The sequence below is a fragment of the Molothrus aeneus genome, chromosome 10 (genome assembly GCF_037042795.1).
Source record: "Molothrus aeneus isolate 106 chromosome 10, BPBGC_Maene_1.0, whole genome shotgun sequence".
Lineage (NCBI taxonomy): Eukaryota > Metazoa > Chordata > Aves > Passeriformes > Icteridae > Molothrus > Molothrus aeneus.
In genome coordinates, this window is record NC_089655.1 from 5,921,755 (window position 1) to 5,948,022 (window position 26,268).

The 26,268-nt window shown below is 45.7% G+C and overlaps 2 protein-coding genes across 8 annotated transcripts; one reads left to right on the forward strand and one right to left on the reverse strand.

The window, feature by feature from the left end:
- Nucleotides 1–21,160, reverse strand: CEP63 (centrosomal protein 63). Of its 5 annotated transcripts, none has more exons than XM_066556603.1 (16): nucleotides 21,097–21,160; nucleotides 18,445–18,579; nucleotides 16,716–16,896; nucleotides 15,440–15,535; nucleotides 13,180–13,299; nucleotides 12,240–12,353; nucleotides 10,422–10,469; nucleotides 9,650–9,883; nucleotides 9,263–9,408; nucleotides 8,418–8,552; nucleotides 7,512–7,605; nucleotides 5,454–5,651; nucleotides 5,184–5,270; nucleotides 3,453–3,652; nucleotides 2,639–2,924; nucleotides 1–518 (listed from the first exon to the last, which is right to left on the reverse strand). In XM_066556603.1, the coding sequence occupies exons 2-16, from the start codon at nucleotides 18,486–18,488 to the stop codon at nucleotides 360–362; spliced, it is 2,142 nt and encodes a 713-aa protein (XP_066412700.1). In that variant the 5' UTR covers nucleotides 18,489–18,579; nucleotides 21,097–21,160; the 3' UTR covers nucleotides 1–359. The 5 variants fall into 5 exon arrangements, with proteins under 5 accessions (XP_066412700.1, XP_066412697.1, XP_066412699.1 ...); XM_066556600.1 differs by having other exon boundaries at nucleotides 7,512–7,626; XM_066556602.1 differs by lacking the exon at nucleotides 21,097–21,160 and adding an exon at nucleotides 20,809–20,827 and having other exon boundaries at nucleotides 7,512–7,626; nucleotides 18,445–18,512.
- Nucleotides 21,151–24,758, forward strand: ANAPC13 (anaphase promoting complex subunit 13). Of its 3 annotated transcripts, none has more exons than XM_066556607.1 (3): nucleotides 21,151–21,228; nucleotides 22,044–22,169; nucleotides 24,295–24,758. In XM_066556607.1, the coding sequence occupies exons 2-3, from the start codon at nucleotides 22,071–22,073 to the stop codon at nucleotides 24,418–24,420; spliced, it is 225 nt and encodes a 74-aa protein (XP_066412704.1). In that variant the 5' UTR covers nucleotides 21,151–21,228; nucleotides 22,044–22,070; the 3' UTR covers nucleotides 24,421–24,758. The 3 variants fall into 3 exon arrangements, with proteins under 3 accessions (XP_066412704.1, XP_066412705.1, XP_066412706.1); XM_066556608.1 differs by lacking the exon at nucleotides 21,151–21,228 and adding an exon at nucleotides 21,302–21,398; XM_066556609.1 differs by lacking the exon at nucleotides 21,151–21,228 and adding an exon at nucleotides 21,535–21,667.
- The last annotated feature ends 1,510 nt before the right edge of the window (nucleotides 24,759–26,268 follow it).

The window sequence follows — 26,268 nt, forward strand, 5'->3', positions numbered from 1 at the left end:
TGTTCGCCATTCTGATTTATTTCAATGCTTTTACACGTATAAAATATACTTTAAATACATAAAAACTAGGAAATGTTTTGCTTTTAAAAAATACCCTCAACTTTGTGAGTGAGCACAATAGCTGTGATGCAGGTCTCTGACCTATGGAAAGCTGACTAAAATGTTTGTGGTGTAACACCCCTCATCAGAGCAAGCATGTAGACACGAGTTCCTTTTCCTCAACTCCCTCCTGCTGACTCAGCTCCAAGTGGGACACATGGCCTCTCACTCAAGCTCCAAGCCCAGCTGGATACAGGCACCTTCCCAGTCACAGTTTGGAAGCACATAAGGAAACCAGCATTCCAATTCCACAAGGAACATTATTCCTGGTGTTCAAATCGTCTCACTATCTTTGCACTCTCTTTTTTCAGTTCCTCAATGTGAGCATTTAGGCACTCCAGGATGTGCTGGGATCTCACTTCTTCATCTTCCAGGTATCGTGCAGCAATGGATCCCACAGAAGCTGTAGGCAAGGGGCACTAAAGGGAAACAAAGGGATTATCAGGCATTCCTTCATTCCAAGTTTTGGCCAGAAACACCACTGATCTGCAAACCACACCACTGAACATGCTCCTAGAGGGCTCATTTCCATCTTAGTGGCCAGACTAAGCACTCAGATCTCCCATTTGTATCACAGATCACATCCCTCCCAACAGCCAGCAATGATTGCTGCACGAAGCCAAGACTGCAAAAAAATCACTACTAAAACATCACAACTAGAGAAGGTCACTCTAGAATATCAAGGAGTTTGCCCTGGGTGTTGGTGCAATATCATCCTGCTCCTTGTTTCCATAAAAATCCCAGTGAATGGGAGCACCTCAGAGTTTGGGTTCAGAAAAGGGAAAACACTGCCAGACTGTTTTTTCTACCACATATTCCACACTGGGAATATCTCTGCTTTCTTTCATACACCTCCTCTTCTTCCCCAAAGTAACAGGCTCCTGGTACAATCCCACAGGCAAGTACAGGCCAAACTCCCATTGCAGCTCACAGAACAGCACTTCAGTCCAGCCAGCAATGGTCAACAAACTACTCCAGATTCTTTCCTTTACAGTCAACAACTATTCCTGCTCCTCACATCACTTACCCACAAGTTATTAACTTACAAAAACAACACTGTAAACCAGGCTTAATGTACAAGTTGATGAAGAGAAGCCTCGTGCACAGGGGCTGGCACGTGAAATATTAAGGTTACTAAGGGGCTGCTTTCCATTACAGACAAGTTGTCTCAGTGTCTTGGCAAGAGAAAATAACTGGTTATTTCCAAATCCTGGAGTCTTGTGGTTTTCAGGTCCTGTCAACAACCAGGAACAAAGGGAAACAGAAAAGGCTACAGACAACAAGCAAATCTCTCGCACCCCACTACTGCCTACTGATGAGAGTTCTGCTCTCTCAGTGCTAAAGGAATTGATTTAAAGACACTGAGCCAGTGGGAGCCTGACCCAGTCAACACCCGGAGAAATATCTGCATTTCCTTAGAAATCTTATTTCTACCTCTCAGAATAAAAAGCAGCCCATTCTCTTCTATTAAACATCAAGCCCTAGAGCTTCTCAGACCCCGAAGTGAAACTGTTCACACTTTGGGTCCAATCGTGCAACCTGAAGAGTTTTCATTTACAATACTGCAGTTCTCTAAGTTCCCAACACTGTTTTCTGGGTATGTGCACAAGCTATTTTCGTCTTGAAAAATCAAGACCTGTTCTTGGTCATAAACTTCATCACAGACATGACAAGCCTCAACTTATCTGTGCATTAGCCTTTGAGCCTCTTCTCTGGACTATAAAAAGATAGCTAATAGTTTAATAGTTGTCACTGCTACCAAAGCAAAAACAGAGGAGAAACTGCTCTGAACACTGCTAGGGCAACACATCTGGAACAAGGACCAGTGCTCAGCATTCTCCCCTCCCTAAACATGACAGGAAGAATTGATTCAGTGCAAATTTTCTATATCTTGGTCAAGTGCTTCAGCAACTGAGCTGAGCTAGGACAGAGAAAGTGCTAACACTGCTCCTGATGAAAAAAGTACCATCAGCAACTGGGAGAAAGAGCAGGCTCCCCTTGTGCAGTGAAGCAGGGATTTCAGGCTTTGTCATCTGTAAGCATAAGCAGCTTTAAGTTCAGTGTGCTGACTGCTGCAGCCTGTTTGAAAAGGGGTAAAACTCACCCTGTGCTTTACAGATGTGCAGCAACCAGCCACCCAGAGACTGTGAAATACTGACATACTCAGCACTCCACATCCACTCTGAGCCTCTACTACAGACCCAAGCCAAAAGCTGAAGCAGAATTCTGAGGGGACACAAGCAGGTCCTGGTACACACTGAGGTACAGCACCATGAGCTCCTGGAATTAACTGAGCAAGCACACAAACACAAAGCTCCTCTCCAAGGAGCTCTGAAGAGCCTCTATATGGATCCTCCTGGCCAAGTCTTAACCATTCAGCAGTGGCTTTCCTTCCCTGTTTAACATTTGATTTACTTAGAGGATCACACACAACATGCAGTTAGGTCATGCATTCCAATGCCTGTCCCTTTTTGCCAGATAAGAACCCAGCTCTATTTTCAGCTGTTGAGCAGCAAGTAGCTCCTTTACAACTGCTTACCAAAACCACAGATTCTCTGTGATGATTTAAGGCAGGCTGCTTAGATGCCTCCTCTGCAAAATCTTTGTTTTCATGCACGTGAAGCACAGACTCCATTCCCAGCCAGGCACATGACTCCTTGCAGTTCTTGCTGCTGCTCTGGGAGGGTGGCTCACCCATCTCGGGGGTCACAGCTCCTGTTTCAGCAGCCTCACACCTTTGGGAGTGCCTGTGATGATGCTGAGCAGTCCTGTCAGGCTGGAGATGTGTGCTCCCTGCGTGTTCATCCTGCTCGTGCTGTGCTTCCCTGGAAGGCAGGTTTGAGCACAGAACTGAGTTTGTCTCTTAGCAGCTGAACTCCAGCAAAAACTCACACAGAAGCAACAATTAACATAAACGTTACTAACAGCCCTGGCAATCCAAACTTGTTTCCATAGCACTTCCAGACACACATTCAGTCAGTCCCCGTGGAATTCTCTCTCTCTCTTCTGCTACTGTAGATACCAAAACCCACAGCCTGCACATCCTAGCAGAGCAACAGAAAGGAACACAGCTGCCTGGGCCACATCTAATCCTGTCACCAAAAACAGCAGAGACTGCTGCTCCAGAGAGAAGCAAAGGCAGACAAAAGACAAACAGTGCTGGCTCTGCAGAACACAAACCAGCTGGGACTCAAAGCTACTGCACTGCTTAAGGCATAAAGGCAGATTCCCAACCAGTCCTTGTGTTCTCCCAGACACACGATGCACTGGAGAGACACCCAGCATGCCATTAAACCCCACACATCCCCTGCTCTCCTTCCCCCTGAGGAAGCAGCATCCCTGGGGTCACTCACCTGTGCTGTACATCCCTGGGCTCTCTGCCTTGCCCCTGCTGAGCCATGCCCTCAGGTTCACCTGGGCACACCTGTGCAGTGACCCCCAGTTTCGCCCTGGTCTCTGCGAGGTCCTTCCGCAGCTGCTGGTTCTCAGCTATTAATTTCTGGAGCTCAGCAGTGTAGTCCTCCCTGAGGGCTCTCAGGGTGCCATCACCCCCCTAACAGACAAAGAAGGACAGAAGTCAGAAGTTCTGGTTTGCAAGACACCACAGTCACATCCAGAGCAAAGGCCAGCAAGAGATTCTTTAAGGCATATCCCTTAACCTCATTTTGACTGGCAAAACCTTCAAGACTTTCCTAGGAGAAAATTAATTATATATATGCCTTACTGGGCCTGCATCCAGACTCACTGTGCTTATCTGCTTGGGATGGTCAGTCTCTCTCACCACTGGATTCCTTTTAAAACAGGAAAACATAGACCTAGGATAGTTCAGATGTACCTGCCTCTGGCCTTTCTGAACCTCTGAACAACTTGCTTCTTCCCATCATCTTCTGTTTACTAGGCCAGGTGAGTATAATTTCCACTGCTTCTACCCCTGTGACATTCCCACTTGCTTTTTGCCAATTCTATTAAATTTAGATGCTTAATTAATTCTCATCAGCTCAGTATCTAAGGCTTTCCCAAATGTGCATTAGGACTGCCAGGCCAAGATCCAGCTCCTGTGCCTTGGGGCTGTGGGGCTTTTTTTTAAGGAAGATTTCCTGCTTTTCACACTGCTGGCACATTTTTGGGAATTCACACACGCAAAAGCCACCAGGCACTTTTCAAGCAGAAAGTAATGGGCCTTAAGTTATTTCAGTTTCAAACCAGCCCTCCAGAAAGCTGTGCTTTTAATCCATCTCACCAGCCACAAGCTTTTGTTCAGCACTTTGCCAGGAACTTGGCACATTTGACAATCACCCCAAACTAATACTAAGAGGTGAGTATTTCCTTCCCAGAGATCTAACAGGATAAAAGCTCTGACATACTCTCATGAGGTTCTCAGCTGTCTGAATCCAGCCCTTGCCCCCTACAGGGAAGCAGCCATTCTGCTTAAGTTGAGATAGAACTTGCAAACCTGCCACTCCTTCACAAAATGAGTCAACTTCTTATTTCTGCCAAAGCTGTACCTCTGCCATGCAGGCTCCTCTTCTCCCCTCTGCCTCAGGAGTTTTGGAGGTTTTGTTCAGCTGCAGGAGCCCACCAGAGGGCCCCTTCCAAGAACACTGCCCCAACACATCCAGCCCATATTCCCAGTCTGCATCCCACTCATGGAGAGCAAAGGAGAGCCCTGCTGAATGGCTCCTCACCAGGGGAGAACATCCTCTCACCCCAGGCATTTCAAGGGCCAGAGCAGTTACATCTCTCAGACAGGTCAAAAGGACATCACAGGTTGAGAATCAAAGGTTTGAGGTAAACTGGCTTAAAATGGAAGTGTAATTAAATGTACTAAAAATCGTGGGCTAAAGCCCATGGACAAGACATGGAAATTGTGGTTGCTTCTGCAGTTCTCTTCACCAGTCTCTGACTGGACAAATGCTTGATATTTCTGCACCTTATTTCCTCTCAAATTGCCTCTTTTGCTTGGGTTTAAAGTTCACTGAGCTCTATTCCCCATTTTGAGAGGCCTAGGCAAAGACTCTGACTATTCCCAGGCAGGTACACAAGGCTAGCCCATTCCCACCTCCTGGTCCTCAATATCTTCATACCTTCAGCTTACCACACTCTGTTTTTTCCAAAATCTCTGAGAGATGACGGTTTTCCAGCCTCAAGGTTTCCAGCTGGACCAGAATTACCTGAGGAGACAAAGGCAACCAACAAGCTCAGAAAAAGAACACAATGCAGGCCCACAACACCCTCAGCTTTTGTACAGAGGCTAAAGATAGAAGGAAACTACTAATGTAGCTAAAAACCAGGATGGTGTTCCAAGCCTTCAGATCCCTTAAACAGATAGCATAAGAATCTTGTGCCTTTTTTACCCTGTGCTCCACTGCTTTCCTCTCTGCTCTTTCAATCTCTGCTCTGAGCTGCTGCTCCAGGTTTGAGGTGGAGCCACTTGCTGATGCAATGGTGATGTCCCGCTGCTGCAGCTCCTGGGTCAGCCTGGAGATCTCCCTTTTCATCCCCTCCAGCTCACTGCTGTGCATTTGTTCAGCCTGAGAGAGCTGGTCTTTGAGCTGGAGGAAGACATGCACATACCACCCATGAGCTTTTAAAACATGTTTCAGCTAAAAAAGCAAAAGTATTGCACATGGGAATGTGAAATCTCAGTCCTGGAAAACAAAAAGCTCCATGTAACAAACCCTCTGCATGTGCTCACGTGCTTGTCCTTCCTGATTGAAAGCCACCTCATCCCAATCCCTACCCACACCACACACTGCCAACTGGAAAGAAGTTTCATGCCATGAGGTACTTGATAAAACCCACAATTTATCAAACCAACAGCCTCTTCAGCTCATCATTCAACCTCTGTAGGCAAAGCCAGAGAGCCAAAGGTTCACTGTGACTGGGGAAGCACAGTAACTCTTGCAAAATATAACCCTGCAATTTGCCACTCTGCCTTCCTGAGGTATTTGAAGATACCATTTAAAGATGGTAACTTTAAATAGCTCGAGCTGGCTTTTTCTTCCAGGAATTAATTTGCCCTAAGTCTTTTGAATCAATATTAGAGTTGAATCAATGTTAGCTCGTAGCAACTAAAGCTTCCCATGGCAAGCTTCCACCAGCCAGCTATGCACAGGGTAAAAATACATCTCTTTGTTTTCATAACTCTGTGTGATGACCACTAGGCCCTGTATGATGAGAGAATAATCATTCCCTATTTACTTTCCACATGACAGGCATGATTTTATTTTCTGTCCATTCAATCTCATTTATCTCTTTTCCAGTTTGCTAAGTCCTATTCCATTCAGCTGTTGTTTGTATAAAAACGACTCCATCCTTTATGGTCATCTTTTTCCATACCTTATCTTGGTTTATTCAATGCATTTTGAGGTGGCAGACCTGCACCACATACAATATACTGGTAGGCACACTTTATATTTATTCGGTGGCACGACAGACCAACAGCAGCATAATTCCTTCCCGAGGACTCCATTCCATTAGTCAGAAATATAAACCACCCAAACACACAGGATTTTTCTGAGAATTACAAGCATTTTAGAAAATTGAACCAGATGATCTCTGCCTACCCATGTAAATACTGTTCACATGGTGATTTATCTCCATGTCACCTCAATGCCTCCCAAGTATATAAAACAGAAACAGCCTTCATAAATCTCTCCCTCCTCCCCAGCAGCCTGTGGGAGATTCATTTACTGTGTGGCTGTTTAGATGTGTAACCAAGCACACATCTCTGGCAAGATCTGCACCTCTGTATGTTCAGAATAAAGGATGAAGGATTTCCACACAAGTGAGGTTTTTCACTCAGGTTCAATGAGGCTTCCACTCTACCAGGCTCCAGTGAAAGCTCTCACATGAGCTGATGCAGACCATTATGAAGAGCCAAGTGAGTGGAGGGCCTGCCCCCCTTGGGTGCTCAGAGCTCTGGGGTGAGCCCCTTGTGGCAGGTGAGCTGCTCCATTCCTCCCAGCCCCTGCCCTCATGCCCAGCTATCCAGCCTGAAACACACTCCCTTATTCACACAGGGACCAGGACACATTTGAAGTCCTGCCTCAAGTGTGACAGGACATATTACAGCAAACTCACTCCTTCTCCGCTCTTCACCCTATATTAGGCTTAAACTCAGGATTCCAGACCCTCATTTCTTTGCATATTTGCCCCTCCAGCAGTAATTCAAATATCTCTACAGTGTACAGAAGTACTGGGGGAGGCCCGGGAGATGCTCACAAAGCCAGGTTCAGACACCTGCAAACAGGTGTCCTCTCAACCCTTCCTCTGCCAGGTGTATTCCTTACCTGCAGCAGATCCCTGCCTGCCAGCAGCCCTGCCCTGGTGCCACTGCTGAGGCACTGGCACACAGGGATCAGCTCACCCCACCAGTGCCATCCCACTCCCCAGGAACAAAGCCAAGTTACCTTTTTAATCTCTGCCCTTGACTCAGTCTGGTCTTCTTCCAGGGACTGCAGCTCTTTGATATTCTCACCCAGCTCCTCACTCAGCTGCACACACCTGGCATTTGAAGACACCAGGCTGAGTGCCAAATGCAAAAGTATAGATTAGAATAACCCAAGGAGGAGGAAATGGTCAGAGAAACTTTGATCTTTCAGGCAGTCCTTTATGTCCATTACAACAGAAACTGAACTCAGCCTACAAGTTCCTTACCAGTCCTCTGGGTTTGTTTTCCAAAATGATTTCACAAGAGATCAGGAAGCTCATCTAACAGATAACAGCTGTTTCTTACTTGTTTATTTACAAACTAAGATTACAAAATTTATATGTAAACACAAGTCTGAAAACCACAAACTTGGAGCGGAATCATAGAATCACAAAATGCTTTGGGTTAGGAGGGACCCTAAAGCTCTACCCCATACCATTTGTTCCACCCCCTGCCATGGACAGGGACACCTTCAACTGGACCAGGTTGCCTCAACTCCCATCCAGCCTGGTCTTGAACACCTCTAGAGACAGGGAGTCCCCAGTCTCTCTGGAGAGATTTGTTTATAATCCTCACTTCACAGGAAGGTCCGGATCTGGCTCTTACCAGCTGCCTAACAAAGACTCCTTAGCCTACTGTGAGTGAAGGTGCCCAGCCTAAGCAAGCTGGAACCCTGAGAACACCCACCATGTGCAGAGAGAGGCAGCCAATCAATTAGCAAAGCAGTCACTATTACCCTGCAAAATGAATAGCACTTGATTTCTTTGGCCCTTTGATATTTAAAACAAGCCTATAAAAATCACTGGTTAACTTGATGAACACAATTAGGTGCTGTGTTATTATCCAGAACTACTTGCACTTGCAGAGGGAGCAAGCAGAGGGTTACCTGTTCTCAAGACGAGTCACCTCTGACTGCAAGTGCTGTTCCTTCTTCTGGGCAACACCCAGCTGCAGCAGCACCTGCTCCAGCTCCAGCCCTGCAGAGGACAATGGCTTCCCTTGCAAGCGCTCCTCCAAGGCCCTACACAGAAACAGCAGCTTTAATCCAGCACAGAAACATGTCTGAGTTCACTGGTACAGGGAACATAAGTGCTGTTTTTCTGGAGTTCTCTGAAAAATACACAGCACTGAAAAGCAGGTGACCAGTGTGAGTAAGCAAACACAGCAGCTGGGTGACAGCCCCTGCTTGAGTTAAGGCTGAGTGGAAAAGACTACATTTTATTTTGATGTTGGCCTCCCTGTCAGAGACTGGTAGGTGACCAACACCCAAACCTTCTGCCACAGCCACCAGAACCCAACAGCCTCTGCACATTGCCAGGGCAGAAGGCCAACATGATTTTGTCACAGATGTAGTTACATCACCAAGCCCCAACCAGTGAGAACTTTCACCTAGGTTAATAAGCATGTTATCAAACCCTGAAAGGCCTCCAGCACTTGGCTGAAAATGCCTGGGAGAAACATCCTCAAAAGCCCTGCACTGCCTCCAGAAACCCAGCTGAGGAAAGTGGATTCCCTCCATGCCCTTCACTGATTATCTGCTAATTCCAAAAGCAATGCAAATTGAAAAATGCTGCAAGGCAGCACAGTGCTTGTGATAAACTGCAGTGCACTATGTTAAATACAACCAATACAGATCCAGCTGCATGAAAATGCTGCTGCTGTCCTCAGTGAGAAACCTGGAACATAGATCTGGATTGAAGAGCCAAAGTACCAGCAAGGCACAGATGCTACCTGATGAGGAGTTCTTTTGTGTGAAGAGTTTCAGTCATCCTGTCCAGCTGTTTCTGTAACTGTTCCTGGTGCAGTTTCGAGCTGCTAATGAAATCTTCTTGAGACTGCAAGGTGGCTCTCAGTTCCATCTTCTCATCCTGCAGCACCTGCACAGGAGGCAGAAGGAATGACTGCTGCAAGATGGACCAAACCAGTTAGTTGCAATGTGACAAGAGGTTGATCAGATTTTTTAGGACCCTTTGAAATACTGCAGAGCAGCACATGCCTACAAAGTCAATTTTGATGCTAATCAGGAACTTTACAAAGGCTCTAGAAAGAGACAAAAACTCCAGGATGAAAAGCCTTCCCACACTTCAGACCCAGTTTCTTAAGAGTTCCTCCACTGACCTCTAACATTGTCTTGGACTGTCTTAATTCCTCTTGAACTCTGCGCTGATCTTCCAGAATGATGCGATTGTCCTCACTGAGGTCATCCACCCTCATGCTGAGCCTCTCCACCTCCAGCTCATTGGCACTGATGGTGTCCTTGGCCCTCTCCAGCCTGCTGCTCAAGTGCTGGATTTCCGAGCGGTTTGCCAGCTCCACCGAGTCCAGCATCTGCTTCCGACTGGCCAGCTGGGTCTGCAACAGCAAGCACCTGCTAGAGCTAAACTGCAAAACCACCAAAGTTCTACCAAAGAGACATTCCAACACAGCTACTGATTTCTTAGTCCAATGAGCCACATTCTCATTCTCAACAATACCTTCCAGGGACTTAGGGACAGTATTGTTCCAGGGTTACATGATGGATAAAACTTCCCAAGGCAAATAGAATAAGTAAAAATTAAAATGAAAAAAGGGGGAGACATTTGATTCCAAAAGCAGTTCAAAGAAAATCTGGAAAATGAGAATCTCAAATCCCTCCAGCTGCCCAAGTATGATTTGTCTAAGAACAAAGCCTCCTGCTATTATTTTGCTCATGAGCTCAAGGCTAGACCAGGACTAATAGCTGCAGGTAAGAAAGTTTGTAAACCAAACAGGGCAGAGATTACCCAACCATTAATTCCACACCAGGACAGAAAGCAGCTCAGGGCGCACAATTGCAAAGCCACAACCACCAAACAGCCCCAAAACAAGCCAGTTGTAACAGCCAATTTGCTTTGCTCTCTGCAGTAAATACCTGGTTCCAGCAGCTTGGGGGAGTGCTCACTTTGAATTTTTCAGTGTTCTAATGGCAGACAAAAAAGTTACAAGGAATGTATGAGTAGCAGACAATATCTGCTCTATAATTTATAGGCACAATACTTTATTTCATAGCATTTCTTTACACACAGCTAGCTGGTGAAATTTAACAAGCCAGCTCTCACATAAGCTTCTAGGAACATTCATGTAGTCCCTTATTGTATAAAATCTTTGAATTTTTAAAAGGCTCAAACAAAATATTTGAGCAGTCCTATCTTCCCAGTTTCAAAGAGTAGCAACGCCTGCCAGCTTCAGAAGCATCACATGGCTTGATTTACACAAACTGTAAGAACTGCTCATTTGCAAGGCTATGGCATAGTTTTGATTACAGCCTTTTATTATTATTTAAATAGTCATGACAGAAAACGTAATCAAGAGGGCCAAGAGTTTAGAGCAGAGCCTCTCTTCACCCAAGAAGCCAGAGTATCAGACTGCCTGAACATTTATTTCTGCATTAAGAAAACATTTAAGCTGTCTCTTGTTTCCAGCCACACAACATCCAGGCCAGCAGAGAATTCCAGGCTTTTAGGAAAGGCTGACTTTAAAGGCTGCAGGTGCTCCAGAAGGTGGTCTGTACTGGGGAAAATTCAGGCTTCCCTAAGCTGCTGTGGAAGAGCTGAGGGGAAGCCAGATGAAAGGAGAGAGAGGGGAAGTACTCCATGGTCATGGATCTCAGCTTGACCTTGTGCTAGAAAGACAACTAAGCATGTAAAATGTACAGAAACATCCAAGGCAAAAAATTTAGCACTTCCATGCTGGGCTTTTCAAAGCAATTGAGGATTCAGGCAGTCTCTTCACAGTACCTGTGCACCTAAGGCACTTATGCTGCTTTGGGAAAACCTCCCCAGCCTCCTGGTTTTCTGCTGCACGGTAAGACAAGCTCCTCTGTGCCCCAGTGTCCCAGCCTGAGCTCCAAGGACACATCTGTTCCCAAACAATTGAGCTATCAACGACACACAGACAGCAGAGCAGCAAGACCTTCTGCTCAAGGACTCTCTCTGCATTTGTAGATCTCCTGGTGTCAGCCTCTCACAAAGCCCCTGTCAGAGCCAGCTTCAATCCTGTCATCACAGTCTCCCTCCTCGCAGGAGCTTCCACTCAAGAGCAACTCAGGAGCCCATTAAGGCAAAGTCCCCAGCAAGAGCTTCTTATCAGTGTCTGCTGTGATTGTGTCTGTGTGACTTCACAGCTGTGCTCTAGGTCAATTCATCTTGCTCTGCTGCAGCACCACTAATTCACTGAGCCATCAGCTTTGCAGAACAGCAGCCCCACTACTTCTTGCCTTTGAGAGACCTAAAACAAGGGGTGGGGGGCTGAAAACTGCTGTTGCTTCAGTATTTTATGGAAGTCTCTGCTGCAGGGGAAGATTGTTTTCCAACAGTACCCTCTGAGCTGGACCCACAAGGAACATATCTACCTGCTGGCAGGTACACAGCTTTCAAGTAGACAGCATGATGTAACATATTTTAAAGTGTCATATGCTGTGGTTTCTGTCTCTCAGGGAAATCTGCATCCTACTCTCTTCTCTGCTAACCAGAGTGATGGCAGGGAGAGCTGCACAAGGTTTATCTAATCTCTGATAACAGACTCCAGACCTTTTTTCCATACAGCACTCGTACAAGCAAACCTTATTTCGCCAGAACATTAAAAGTCACTTCAATGGCAATCTGAACTGGATAGGAGCCTGAGAGATTTCATTAGCCTCTCCCTCCCTGCCACAAACAAAGCAGAAACTTCCAGCACACATTAATTGTACCTGCATGAGCTCGGAGTGCTCTGCCAGAGCCTTGCGCTGCGCCTCCAGCGATGCCACCTGCTGCTGGTACTGCAGGCGCTGCTTCTCCCAGTCAAGTGATTTCTGACGGAACTCCTGCAAGGACAGCAGGGGTGGCTTGGAGCAGTACATCCCCCTCCAGTTCACATCCACGTATGCTTCTCTCCCCACCGTATCCTCACACCTTTCCCCCAGCAGGGAAACCATTAGGCAGTCACCTGATGCAGCAGCTCAGCAGTGCAGAGCCCTCACACACCGTGCTCGCTGCACTCCTTCCCCATCTAAGGTAAAGCTCACAAATGTTAAGTGCCAAAACATTCATGGCTGATTTCATGGCTTTGCTGTCAGGGGTTTAACAATTCAGACTGGCTTTGGCTTCCAAAACATGCTGCTATTGAAATCACCAAGATGACAAGAATTAAATACAGAATTTGACTGCTAATCTCTGCTCCAAAAATTGGGCACTACATCAGTCAGATGTGTGTTGTTACCACATCTCTCAGGAGGAGAAAACTGAGTGGGGTTGAGCTCAGCAGAGCAGAAAGATTAGAAGATGAGACAGGGTTGAGAAGAAGTTTGACATGTAGCTCCCTCCTCCTCAAAGAAGTGAGAATACAACCTCCCCACACTGGGATTCATTCCATTCACATAATTAGTTACTCTTCCAGTACCTCCTTCCTTTTATTTAGTCTAAGGGTAAGAACAGCATTAAGGTTTATGCAGTGCAGTCAGAGGCCCCAACACATGAAGCTGCCTTTATCACACATGCAGTTGAGAAGAGCTGCACCTGGAGAGTGGATGGGCAGTGCTCCTTAAGCAGGAGTCACTGTGCACTTCCTAGTGGACAGTTCAGTCACCAGTGAAGCCCAGTAAGGCAGTTAATACATACAAGCTGGTCAGCACTTGGTTTTTCACCACATACCTCCAGCTTCCTGGTCAGTCGGCTCAATTCAAACTTGTCCTCCTCTTGTCCCTTGTTAGTTTCTCCTCTGCTTCTTTTTTTCTTCTGCAGCTTCTCATAGTTCCTCCTCAGCCGGGACAACTGCAGGATACAGTGCAAGAGAGAGCTTTGCTCAAGGCCTCAAGGCAAGAATTAAACAGCCCTTTGAAAGTGGTTCACACAAACAATGCCCTCATCAGGGCCACACAGCTCCCAAGTGAAGGCTTCTATTTGGATAATGAGTCTTTTACTCCAACAGCACAGCAAAACACACGAGTTGTATGAGAGTAGCAAGATGCCACTGAAGTCATGACATCAGCAGCTTTAACTAAAGCTCTGTTCGTACCATAATTAAAGCATGACTGAAATATTGATCAGATGGAGGTTTACAGCCAGCTATCAATGCAGCAAGAACACAGCATCCCCCTCTCTACAGGTGGTTCCCAGCCCCAGGAAGAGCCAGCAGCATCTGTGGCTGATCTGCTCACCCACAGGAGCACACCCACCACACCACACACAGGTAAATCTTGTGTGATCAAAATACACTTGTGCAGCTCAGGTGGGAACTGGAACTCTCCTGCTTAGTGGCAGAAGGAAGGTTTGAGAATTGCCATTACCCATAATATCAACACCACTTCATCTGTCATTTTCTGCTTAGATACACTGCGTATTTCACAATGAGTGGAGAATGCCAAGAGAAAATATCACTCCTACGCCTGCTGCTAGGATGCTGAAGTTGTATCAGAAGCAGGAATGAGGAAAAAACTCTTGACATTTAAATGACCCTCCGTGCAAATAATCACTTGCAACTAGCAGCAAATTTTTCATATGATGAGCTCCCCCCTATTTAACTATTAAATAAAAGGCTTCCAAATAGCCACATGAATTTGAAAAGCCATCACTGCTGTTTTACTGATGGACAAAGCTAAGCCCATGGATGAACAAAAGGACCATGAGAAGAAAAAATATCTGATTCGAGACCTGATGCTTTCAGTAGTTTGGTGTGTTCAGTGGGAACAGACAGATGTTCAGGCTTAGAGTTAATACCAACATCTTTTGCCAAACATATCAGGAGATAAGAGGTTTATTCTTTCAACAGTCTCAGTAAGTTAGACACTGTACCTGTAAATGCACTGGAAATGGTGGTAAACAGAGACAGAAATAATTTCCCCAAACAGTAGTAAAAACAGAAGACTGAGGAATATTGGAGCTCAATGTCATCAGCATTAATACTGTGTAGGTAAAATACCCACAAAATGCAATTTAGGCCAAAACACACAGGCTGTATTTCAGCCATAGCAATTTAGGCTGATCTGCCAATGTACCTCAGCTTTGCTCTGCAGCTTATCCACAATTCCAGTGAGAACACCCAGTGAATGAGGCCTGTTAGTCATATGGAATAGTGAGGTGTTTTTAAATGAGAAAAGATGCCTTCTGTCATCAGAGCAGAGACTACCAAATTAATTTCACTTATGGCTTACAGTGAGCAGGAACTAGGCCCAGCCCTCCAGAGAAAACAGGTCAGTGCTCTATGAGCTGCTCATGCCAGTTCACTCCCTGCTACTGGCAAGTGCAGACAGGCAAGGAGTTCAGGCATAAATCTGGAATGCTGTTATACCACCTGCAGGACAGGTATCACCTTGCACTGAGCAAGAGGCTTTGAGATGGAAGCTCTGATATTACTATCAAACAGCATTTTCTACATACACTCGGTTTTTATAAAAGGTATTAAGACTAATATTCCTTGAGAGTACAAAATCCCTGCTAAAGTCATCAGTGTTAACAAAGGTAAAAAGATGAGACTACACACCACCGTTATTTCCTGATCTCACACTAGCCAAGCCAGTTACATCTCCATCTTTTTTGAATTTCAGAAGTGCTGAAAGAGCAAACTGCTGCTGCCTGTACCTGTGGCAGCTCCAGAACCAGCCCTGTGACGGGTGGGATGGGCAAACACAGGACATTCTTGCAGTGAACTTCTGCAGATGTCCAACATATGAAAACGTTTCTACTCCAACAGTTCTCTGTCTGTCACCAACCTCCTCCAAATCACAAAAAACAGGCCAATTGAGCCATACAAATGTCACTTAATCTATGCTCAATCCTCTTTTTGCTAAGCACACAAACACTAACAGAGTGGGCAGTTTTAAAACCACAGCATTGAAACAAAAACAATGACACAAAGTAATTGATCCATCATCAACTGGGAACTAGAAACCAAACTTCTCCTTCTGCAACTCACCTCCTCCTGAAATTTCTTCAGCTGTTGTTCATACTCTCTAACCATGTCCTGCTTGGATTTTTCCACATCCTCAACCTGGCGACGCAGCATGCCAACCTGAACAAAGGGATAAAAAGCAAATAAATACAACAGAAAGGGACTTTATTGCCTTTATGGATATTTCAGTGGAGCCCATCATTATGAAATAGATGGAGGCTTTGGTAGGCTAGGGCCACAGCTGTTTCTGTTGTGGTCTTGTTTTGACCCAGTTTCTGGATTTCCCTCCTGGGGACAAAGCTGACGTATTTGGCTTGTGCCTACTTCTATTCAGTATTTTCATAAACTCATCACAAATATGCATTATGATTTCAAGCTATCTACCAAGAGAAAAGTTGGCCATGTCATCATCTTACTATGCTCAGAGAAAGGAGAGAATTCTAATAGCAAGGAAAAAGTAAGAAAAGGGGTTTTGAAACACATAGAAAAGACTTCCCTGACACTGATTCAACTGCTCCTGTGACTCATTTTTCTCCCTTTCTTTTTTTCCTCCCATCTTTTTCCCAACCACAACCTGAGTGGTCACAAGCCAACAAATTAAAATTAAAAGAAAACCCACAGAAAATTCATATGACTAAACTAAAAGTGTGAATATACTCTAGCAGTGACTTCAAACATACTTGACAGTTCAGTTTGAAATCCATGTTTGCTTTTGGTGGTAAGAGACATTTCAAGTGTCTTGAGAAAACATAATTGATAATAATAACAATAATCTATATGATAAGAATCATCATTCTTGCAAATGAAAATCCTGTGGCTCAACTGCACCTTACGGTCCACATCCTGCACAAAAACTTTGCTTACTAATAATTTTCCACCAATATTTTTTTGTACTTCCCTCAGGCTTTCATTTAAAGATCACAAAACCAGAGCTCTGTAAAAAAGCCCATGGAGAGTTTCCCAGCAATATCTTGGTGTAGTTCATAGGAGGAAATGGTTGTCTTGGTGTAGTTTATATAGTAGGAAATGGGTTTTTTCTACCAATGACTGCAGGTTGCTCGGCTGTTCATTACTGCTGTAGCCAGAACCAGTGCCCCTGGGCTCTCTCTAATAAGTCTAACAGTTCAATATGTGGACTTCCACCAACCCTAGAGGAGCAGACCACTTGAACTGGATTGAGTTATGAACCAGACACCTTGTTCCAACAGGTCCTTTAAAAATTCTATTCCTGATTTCCTGATTCTAACAGGTAAAACATACCGCCGACTCCAACCAAAAAATAGTAATGAAACCAAGGTACCTCCTTTTGTTTTTCCTGCAGAGCTGCCTTGGCAGAGGAAAGTTCCTGCTCCCGAGCACTCAGACAAGTTTCCAAAGCCTGTGTCTGCCCTTCCCATTCAGATTTCTTGTGAGCCACCATGATGTCTATCTGCTTCATCAGCTCCTGCAGCTCGGCCTCACAGGAGGTCAAGAACCCACCACTGGAGGGGAGAGAGCCTGGAGTTAAAGCAGGTCCCACCCAACACATTCAGTGTCCCAAGCCAACAAAGGCAGCAGAACTGACTGGCACCAAGGCACCAACTCTGCACACTCAGTGCTTTGAACTCTCTTCAAATGAGTTTGCACAGAATAGAATCACAGAATCATTAAGGTCAGAAAAGATCTCCAAGATCATCAAGTCCAACATTTTACCCAATACCATCCATGCCACTAAACCACATCACCTCACACTTGGGCATTCAGCCTTTTGCCTCGGGTACTAGGCATTATGTAAGTAAACCAAAGCGTGTTTAATTCATATTTTGTATTGCCTTAACTGCTCTCTAGGCAGTGGCATTTTATAGCAGGTTTCAGTCACCAGAGGAATCTCACAGCCAAGCTATGAGCTCCCAAAAACAGAAGTTTATCACAAATGCAGACAAACCCTGAAGCAGAGGGGGCTGGATGACAACATGATAATGAAGAATCAAACCCTCACAATCCATCGGGGAGCACAAGCTCCCTAGCGATGCCCAGATTTCTAATTTGGTGCAGTAATTATTGAAGCCAATTCAAGTAACTCCTCTAAAACTTCCCAGCTGCCAAGACAGGGACAGTATTAAGGTTTGCCAGACACAGCCCTAGAGGGTGGTGAACTCCATAATGATCTCTACCCCTTTAATTTGCCTGTCAAAGGGAAGAACTGAAAAGAAATGGAAATCAATAGGTTAAGGGATGGAAATTTCTCTGTTCCCCCAGGGCATATGCACACTTCATTACTTGGCACTTTTTCTATAGGAAAAGAAATACTTCTTAAAGGAGCCAAAATCAGTCACATTTGAAGTTCACCCTGTCCTGTGAGTTAACCAAAAATTAGCAGCTATTATGCAGAGCAGGAACATTTCCTTCACAGCATCTGCTAATATGTAGCAAATTCTAAACTCGATTTCTGCAACCAGCTCTCTAAAGAAGATACAGTATCAAATAAATTTGTGTCACATTCTCAAGGATGACTAGGAAAATGGCACCAGTGACTTTTGCTTCACGGTTGTTTAACACATAAAGCATTTTGTTCTGTTATTGTCACTACAGTCTCTCTCGGGGATTGAAAAGTCTAGAGACTCTCACCTTAGAGCATTAAGGATTCACTCAGAGCTGAGTGGGACTCTGCAGTTTCAACACAAGCAGGAAATAATCAGATGTTTTCAGTGAAATCAGATAACAAAGTCACATCTCATTAACCTTGCAAGGCTGTTACAAAATAAATATTTATTCACAACTCTATTTACAACTGCTCCTGATGTTGGACAGTAAGAATAGTTTACAACAACTGAGAAAAAAGAGACTGAGGTATCAGGAAGATGTGCAACTAAATTCTGACAATTAAGACTATAAGCAGGGATTAGTGCAGAGCCAGCTCCCCCAGTGACTTCACTTCTGCAGCAGCTGAAGGCCACTGCACACTTACACCAGAGGATTTATTCTGAGTAAGAGGCAAGATTAATACTTAAATCATTTGGAATGACTGCTGTGTACAGTTGCATACATACCCTCCCTGCCCACTTCTTTGCATTCCTTCCAGCAAAGCCTCCATCGTTGAATCCTGGTGGCTTCAGTTCTAGGGAAGTACAGGAAAGCAGTGGTCACCCATGGCAATGCACAAACCAGGCTGCTTCTCCATCCAACTGCAGGAAAAGTGGAAGCCCACAAAGCAAAGAAGTCAAAAAACATACAAGGAGCATGCAATTACAGGAGAGGAAAACAATGGCACCTTCATGAACTTACAGCCAAATAGAGGAAAACAGATTTTTCTACCAGAAAAATATACCCAGTGCACCAGCACCACCAGCATGGAACATCTGGGCTCCAAAGGGGCCAGCCCAAGATCCACCTCTGGCAGGGAAGTTTGTCACTTCAGAGGGAAAACACCAGAGAGTAGCAGCAAGAATTCATCCATAAATTACATCTTTTCCAGGCCTCTATTACAGACTAGGTTAAAGAGACCATTCAGGTTACCACCACCCTCAGAACACACTGGTTGTTCATAAGGTTGTGTTAAGAAAACATAAACTCCTTAAAATTTCCTCTCAAATTATGCCTTAAATTATGAAAACAAGTTGGACAGCTTTACAGTAGCAGTACATTGCTTCAGTTATAAATTACACCTTTTAAGTAACAAACAAATGCATACTCAAAGAAATTTCAGATCTTGGTGAAAGTGAGAAGGGTTTACATTAAAACCAAAAATGGGGAATTAGAAGTTGCCATGAAGCGGGAATTTATTTCAATGCCTCCTTCATGAAACTGCATTTAACACAAAAATGGTTAAACTTGTCCAGAGCTATTAACACAAATTTCTGTGTCCAAAATCTAAACACTTTCCAAATACTGAAGATGGATCCTTCCATCATCTTTCCTCTACAATTAATATGGCATTATTAAGCAATCAGCAAAAGGGGAGCAGGTCACAGCAAATGCAGGCTCAGCTTAGCTCTCTTTCTCAAAGAACCTTCTATCATGCTCCTACAGCACTTTAAAACACAATTTAGGGATTAAAAGCTGTCCTTGGGAGCTGTGTTTTAAACCACAAGCATATAAAAAATGCACAGAAGAAAATCCTATCCCTATTCTGACAGTGTTTTGTCTGTCTTTGGTCCTGTTTGTGCGTAGCAAAACTCAATCAGTATGCAGAACAACTTGGTGGTTCTGCTGAGGGCAGGGTGCTGAGGAGAGCAGATGAGCAGATCCCCTGAGCTGCTGACAGCATTCCAAGAGCTCTCCAGGTGGCAACAGCAGACATTAGACAGTAGCAGCTCTCCTCTTTCATTCTAATCACACCTACACAGAATCAATTTTCAGCGGGCAGAGAGATGAGGAGACAGACAGCATAGAATTCAAGAACAGTTTGGGTTGGAAGGGATCTTAAAGCCATCTCATGCCAAACCCCTGCCATGGGCAGGGGCACCTTTCACTATCCCAGGCTGCTCCAAGCCCTGTCCAACCTGGCCTTGGACACGTCCATGGAAGTGACAGCTCTGTGCCTCTGCCTTACCACTCTCACAGCCTGCCAGCTTTGCTAACTTTGCTGGCATACCCAGATTTTGGGGAAAAGCCTTAAATTCAGACACCTCTAGCCAGTTTTATGCTACATAAGGTTTGCTAACTTAGTATTAAATTTTGGCCTCTTCTGTTTGCAAGTTGCAATGTGCAAGTTACAGGCACCTGAGTAAAGACCCACAAGAGGAAACAAGGAAACAATCTCCTTCATTAACTACAGCTGAAGCAAGGGGAGCTGGCTGGTCACTTATTGAAAGTGAAAAAAATTGAAATTTTTCCAAAAAAAAAAAAAAAAGCTCAAAACAAGACAACACATTTAAAAATAAACAAGGTTTAACACCCCAGCTCAAGGCAGAATTGTAGCAGAGTTAAGTGGAGAGAACTTTACAATACGCAGGAGGATTTAAGAATAGCGCCCATGAGACAAGACTGGGATTAGTCCGCATTTAAAAACACAGAAAGATGCGATCTTCAAGCGGTGCTGGAAGCATGCTTCCAATGAACACAACAGGAGCAGTAACCTCCCACAGGCAATACCACAGGCGAGCTCCACTCGCCAGCGGCAGGAACGGCACCTGCGGCTGGAGCCCGGAGCGAACCACCCCTCGCAGGGCGAGAATCCCAGAGTCACTGAGCTTGGAAGAGTGCTCTGAGACCATCAGGTCCAATCTGTGACCCATCCCCACTTTGTCACCCAGTCCAGAGCACTGAGTGCCGCGTCCAGTCTTTCCCTAAACACCTCCAGGGATGGGGACGCCACCACCGCCGCCCTGGGCAGGCCCTTCCAATATCCAATCAGCCCTTCGGTGAAGGAATTCTTCCTGATGTCCAACCCAAGCCTGCCCTGTGCAGCTTACGTTTGTGAAGGGGCCGGGGCCAGCGTGCCCGGGCAGCGCTCCCCGCTCCAGGCCCCGGAGCTGCCTCCGGCAGGCATTCCCCACTCCCGCCGTGCCGAGCCGCTCCCGGCCGAGCCCTTACAGAGCCTGCCCCGCCACCTGCCCGGGGCCCTTCCAGCGCCGCGCCCCGGGGAGCAGCCCCGAGCCCCCGGGCCAAGCTCCGCTCCGGGCTGCCCGACACCCCAGCTCTGGCTGGCTGGCCGACCGCCCTCCTGCCTTCCTTGCTTGTTTCCTTCCTTCCTGCCTGACCTCCTTGCTTCCTTCCCTTCCTCCTTCCCGCCTTTCCCACCCTGGCGGCGGGCACGGCCCGGCCCCGCGGCGGCAGCGTTGAGCATGCGCTGGGGCGGCGCCTGCGCAGCGCCGGCCCCGGAGATGGGCAGGGTAGGGCGGGCAGGGGAGCGCGGGGACGCCGGGGGGACACGGGGGGACACCGCGGGACACGGGCGGTCACGGAGCCGCGGTGGCCGGGAGAGGCAGGGATCGCAGCGCGCCGCGGCTGGGATGCGCTCAGCCCCCATCGCGGCTCCGGCAGCCGGCGAGTGCCAGGCCTGGCGAGTGTCACTTCTCCCATCGTACCCGCCAGGATCGAGCTACCTGCTGCTGCTGCCCCGCAGGGGGACAGAGGGGCGAGGGACTGGGGTGGCCCTTCAAGGAGGGCAGAGTACAATGAAACACTCTGGAGTAATTATAGGAGCTGGGAGTGAAAGATAGGTCTCGTTTTGCTTCTGTTTCACCGGTTTCCCTGGACTTCAGGTTGGGGCAGAATTTTGGGTACCTTGAAGTCCTTTGTTGTGGCTCTCCCAGACATGTGAAGGAGTCGGTAAGGCACGGCACTGGTCAGGGGCTGTAAGCCAGCAGTCAGCAAAGGGTTTCGGGCAGTTCTAGGTGCTCAGACTCACTCAAATTAGACTTCTAAAAGTCAGTCGGTAGATAGAAATGCACGTAAATATAATCAATAACCAGATGGTTTTATAAATTCATCTCTGATGCATATCAATCTGCAATTCACTCTGATAGAGTTCTTTTCAGATGAAGTTGTTCTCTGTGGTTATAACCCCTTTTTGAGTGGATTAGGGAAATCAAGGTATCCTTGTAAGTTTAAACTTCATATGGATTGCATCAAAACTGGAGCATAGTCCAGACTCCAGCTCCTTGGCTGGGGATGTTGTTAAAACAGCATCTGCTTTGTGTCACAGATTTAGCTGCTCTCCCCTGCTGTGACGATGGACAGCGAGGTGCAGAGGGATGGCAGGATCCTGGATCTGATCGATGATGCGTGGAGGGAAGATAAATTGCCCTACGAGGACGTGGCCATCCCTCTGGTAGGTGAATTGCTACTTATCAATCTGAGTTAAGGCTGCTGCTTTCATCACAGTCCCTTCCAAGAAAAGGCACAGAGTGTTGCTTGTGGTGCAATTACTTTGTACAAGAGGCTCCTGGATCTGACTACCTCTTGCCCTTTATGCCAGTCATTCCTGAGTGCATGAGGACATGGATGCCTCTGCCCCTTGTCCCCTGAGCAGTTCCTGAATCCTCTCAAAACTGTAGTGCCCTTCCCATTGCACTGTCCTGGGTTTGGTATCAGGGAGAAGTAGAATCATCCTTTCTCTCTACATCCCTTTTTTGTTCCTGGTGTTGAGGTACTTTCCTGGTTGGAGAGCAGAGGATCAATCTCACACTGACAGTTCCAGTCTTGGTTACACTTTATTTCCACTTCCTACAATGCCATTAAAATAAGCTGAGACATTTTCATACATGTTTCAAAGCAGTCTTTGCCAGATACAGTGTTGTTGTTGGCACTTCCAGGACAGCAGGGAAGGAATGGCAGGTGCAGCAGGACTCTTGCCTGTGGCGCTGTGCCCAAGGCATGGCACCTCTCCTTTCATCCGGGGTACAACTGCAAGGCTAGAGAGGGGCAGCAGGGGAAAAGCTACTGCTGATCACACAGAGTCCAGAGCTGAAACTTCAGATCTCCCACATTGACACCTTTCCTTGGCTATCTTGAAATTTCCAGGGAAGTTAAAGGTAGCTGAGCATTTTCCCTTCCCTTTTTCACTCTGGTACACCAGCTTTACCCCAGCTAGCACAGGTAAAGCAGCCATGGAGATTGTGGGGTGCTGGTTTCTTTCAGCAGAGAGACATTTCCAAATCTGTGACATGGTTCAAGCTTTAGCCCTGCCACCACTGGCTTTTCAGAGAGAGCAAGGAGCAGCTGCCCAACTCAAAATCCATATGTCCAGCACACATTTTCCTGCCAAGATTTGGGCTTGAGGGAAGCATCTTGCAGAAGCATAATTCTCAGCTAAAAGAGCCCAAACTCTCCTTTGCTTGGGATAACCTTTATTAGGCAAGCTGAGTATCATAAACAGGGGTTCCTTGTTGACAAGTGCCTTCACCCTGAGTCCAAACATTACTGTTTGTTCCCTTAGAGCCATCTCATGATGGCTTACAGTCACATACAGATAACAGCCTCAGAGAAGCAAGCCTCACCAACTACCAATAGAAAGAAAGGCCTGGCTGTGGATATGAAGATCCCCAGAGATGGGATTGGTTCTGATCTCATAGAAAAAACAGCATAGATTCACAAAAAGAAGCAAGCTATTCTGGTTGCAAAAGAGCAACCAGAATAGCTGTGAAAGTGGTATTTGAGCCTGTCCTGAGAGTCTGCTCCAGTGCTCACTCAAGACATTTCTGGGAACTCAAATGGGTTCGAATCATTCATTGATTTCAAAGCTGAAACATTTTATTTAGCTCATACTGACATTTCCAGAGATCTAGAACTCTGAATTCCTGCCTAAATGGTATCTGGCAGAATAGCACACACTCAGTGTGACTACACCAATACAGCAAGACAGAGAACAAACAGTAAAAGGAAGGAAAATGAAATCTCAGTTAAACTTTCCTTCCCTCTACTGTGCTGTGAGCAGCTCTGTGGCACACCTGGCAGGAGGTTCTGGCTTCTGCTGTTGATCCAGCACAGCTACACCTGAGTCCAGCATGCAGACAGGAAGGACTTCTCACCTGCCATAGGAAAATAACATTTTACAGAACCAGTTGTCTGCAGTATTTGTATTCTTGGCAACAGCAGAAGCAGCACATTGCAAACAAACAATGGAATAATTGCATTGTACTGTTATTTACTTACTTTGCATTTGCTGTATATTCTCCCTCACTGCGTGTGCAGTCTGAGTGTATAGCAAGGCCCCAGGGTCCTGGAAAACAATTTACCTTTCAGATTAAGCACCACATTCAAATGAAAAGAATACTGTTCATGATGGGACTCAGCAATATTTTTAAGTGGATCAGTATGTATGATATTTATTGTTCAGATACACCCTCTGGTCTCATTTGTGGGGTTTTGTATCTATCCATACAAATCATAACAACCTGCTGCTTGCAGGAAGTGTATTGCATGTGGAATCCATTCCACCTGTGTTTTGTTCTCAGAATGAGCTCCCTGAACCAGAGCAAGACAACGGTGGCACCACTGAGTCTGTGAAAGAGCAAGAAATGAAGTGGACAGATTTGGCTCTCCAGTATCTCCATGAAAACGTTCCACCCACGGGAAATTAGTGAATCAGAGGGATTTTATACAGTGGATGCATAAATGCAACATAAAAATATTTTTCAGCTGACCATTGCTGTCATAAGCTGCCCTAAGAAAGAAATAACATTTCTGAAACTTTCAGATTCCAACAGTGGTTCTGCTCACAATGAAGAGTTTAAAATGCTTCTTTCTTGAATGTGAAATAGCAGAGGCTCTGACATCTCAGAGCCAAGTGCAAAATGTTCCATGCCTATAATATGATTTCATGTTTTCTGTTAATTTGTTCTTAAGTTGGTGCCAATTCTGATCTTAAATGTTTTCTACACATGATTAAAAAGTTTTTACTGTCTCAAATTGCAATTAATTTCAAAGCTCACAGTGGGATTATTGTCTAGAGTTCAGTGTACAAAACCCAAATAGCTGTGAGTTGTTGCCATCTTTAACAAGTGTGTGGCTGAGGCAGGATGTGTGGGGCAGGTGTGAAAGGTTGGTCAGCAGAACCTGTAAGCACTTGAATTCCTGATCTCAGGATCTGATGGTGGTGGTGGACAGCATTTCCAGTTCTGACATCCTGGGAATGTTTGCCAATGTGTACAGTGAACAGACAGTCTAATCTATGCTGAAATGGTGGTTACTCAAAATCATGGTGTTCCAAGGGCTGGTTGAGAGTTCCAAGGAGGAACCTGCCAGTCCCAGTGTAGGCCTCTTGACGTGCAAGCCACTCAGATGAGCAACCTCAGATGGGAAATTAAAATCAAAAAAAAGTGATGGGGAAAAGAAATGAGGAGGGCTTAGCTTCAGGCAACAAATTGTTACCTCTTTTTGTATTGAGATGAAAGGCAAGGCCCTCAAGGACCTTATTTTATCTCTGATTCTCAGATGCCTTTTGCAACAGGTAAAAGCCTTCTGTTCTTCATGTTTCACTGTTGGACCAATTCCGTCTCACCATTGGCAGAACTTCTTGCTAAGGGAAAATATTTTGACAGAGTTTAGGATTACTGGTAGAGGTGAGAAAGGAGCTGGAAGGAAAACAATGTTTAAATTATATTCTTTTGTCAGTGCAGCAGAGGAAGCACTGTCCTGGAGCTTCCAGATCCACAAATGTTATTTGGTGTCTTTTTTCAGAGTTTATCATCTTCAAAATAACAGGCCCCAACTTTTGCCTGGGTGATTATCAGCATGGTACATGTTCAGTGAGACTCAGATTGCTGAGCTGCTTGAGGCTGAAGAGCTCAAGATTCTTGTGAAAGAATCACGCTAGACACATGCTCTGCCTCAAGTGTGATCCATGCCTGCACCAGAGGAGCAGCACACACTTGTCTGAAGGAAAAGGAGCTGCAGACAGCAGGAAGAGTTAAGGATTAACCTGAGAATTAGCAAAGTCAAAAGGCTTAATAAGTACAGCATGGACCAAAGAACCAGCTATGCCACTGGGAGCTCTTATAGTTCAGTTCCTCATTGGATCATCACCAAGGGAAAGAAAGCAGAGTCTGGGCTTAATGAGGTGTTTCTAATCCACCCCACATTCCCTTTCCCTGGCCTATGTTAGAAGAATTTGCTAAGAAAACACCAAGCAAAACTACCACCCAACTTCTATCCAGCAGCCATCCCTGCTCCCTCCCTTCTCATCCCTTTACAAACTCCCCACCATCTTCATTTTCCAATTTTGCCACTATACCTTCCAGCTCCAATTTCAGATTTCCTTTCCTGCCCCTGATAGTTGTCTTTCCTTGGCAATCTCCTTCCTCCCATCCAGCAAAAAAAAAGCCTTCCTTACTTGAATTAGAGCTGAATTTATGAGGTTCCAGCAGGTCTGTGAGAAAATGTGGGAATGCCAGTTGTATGAGTGTTATCCAAAACAGCAGTTGCTTGGG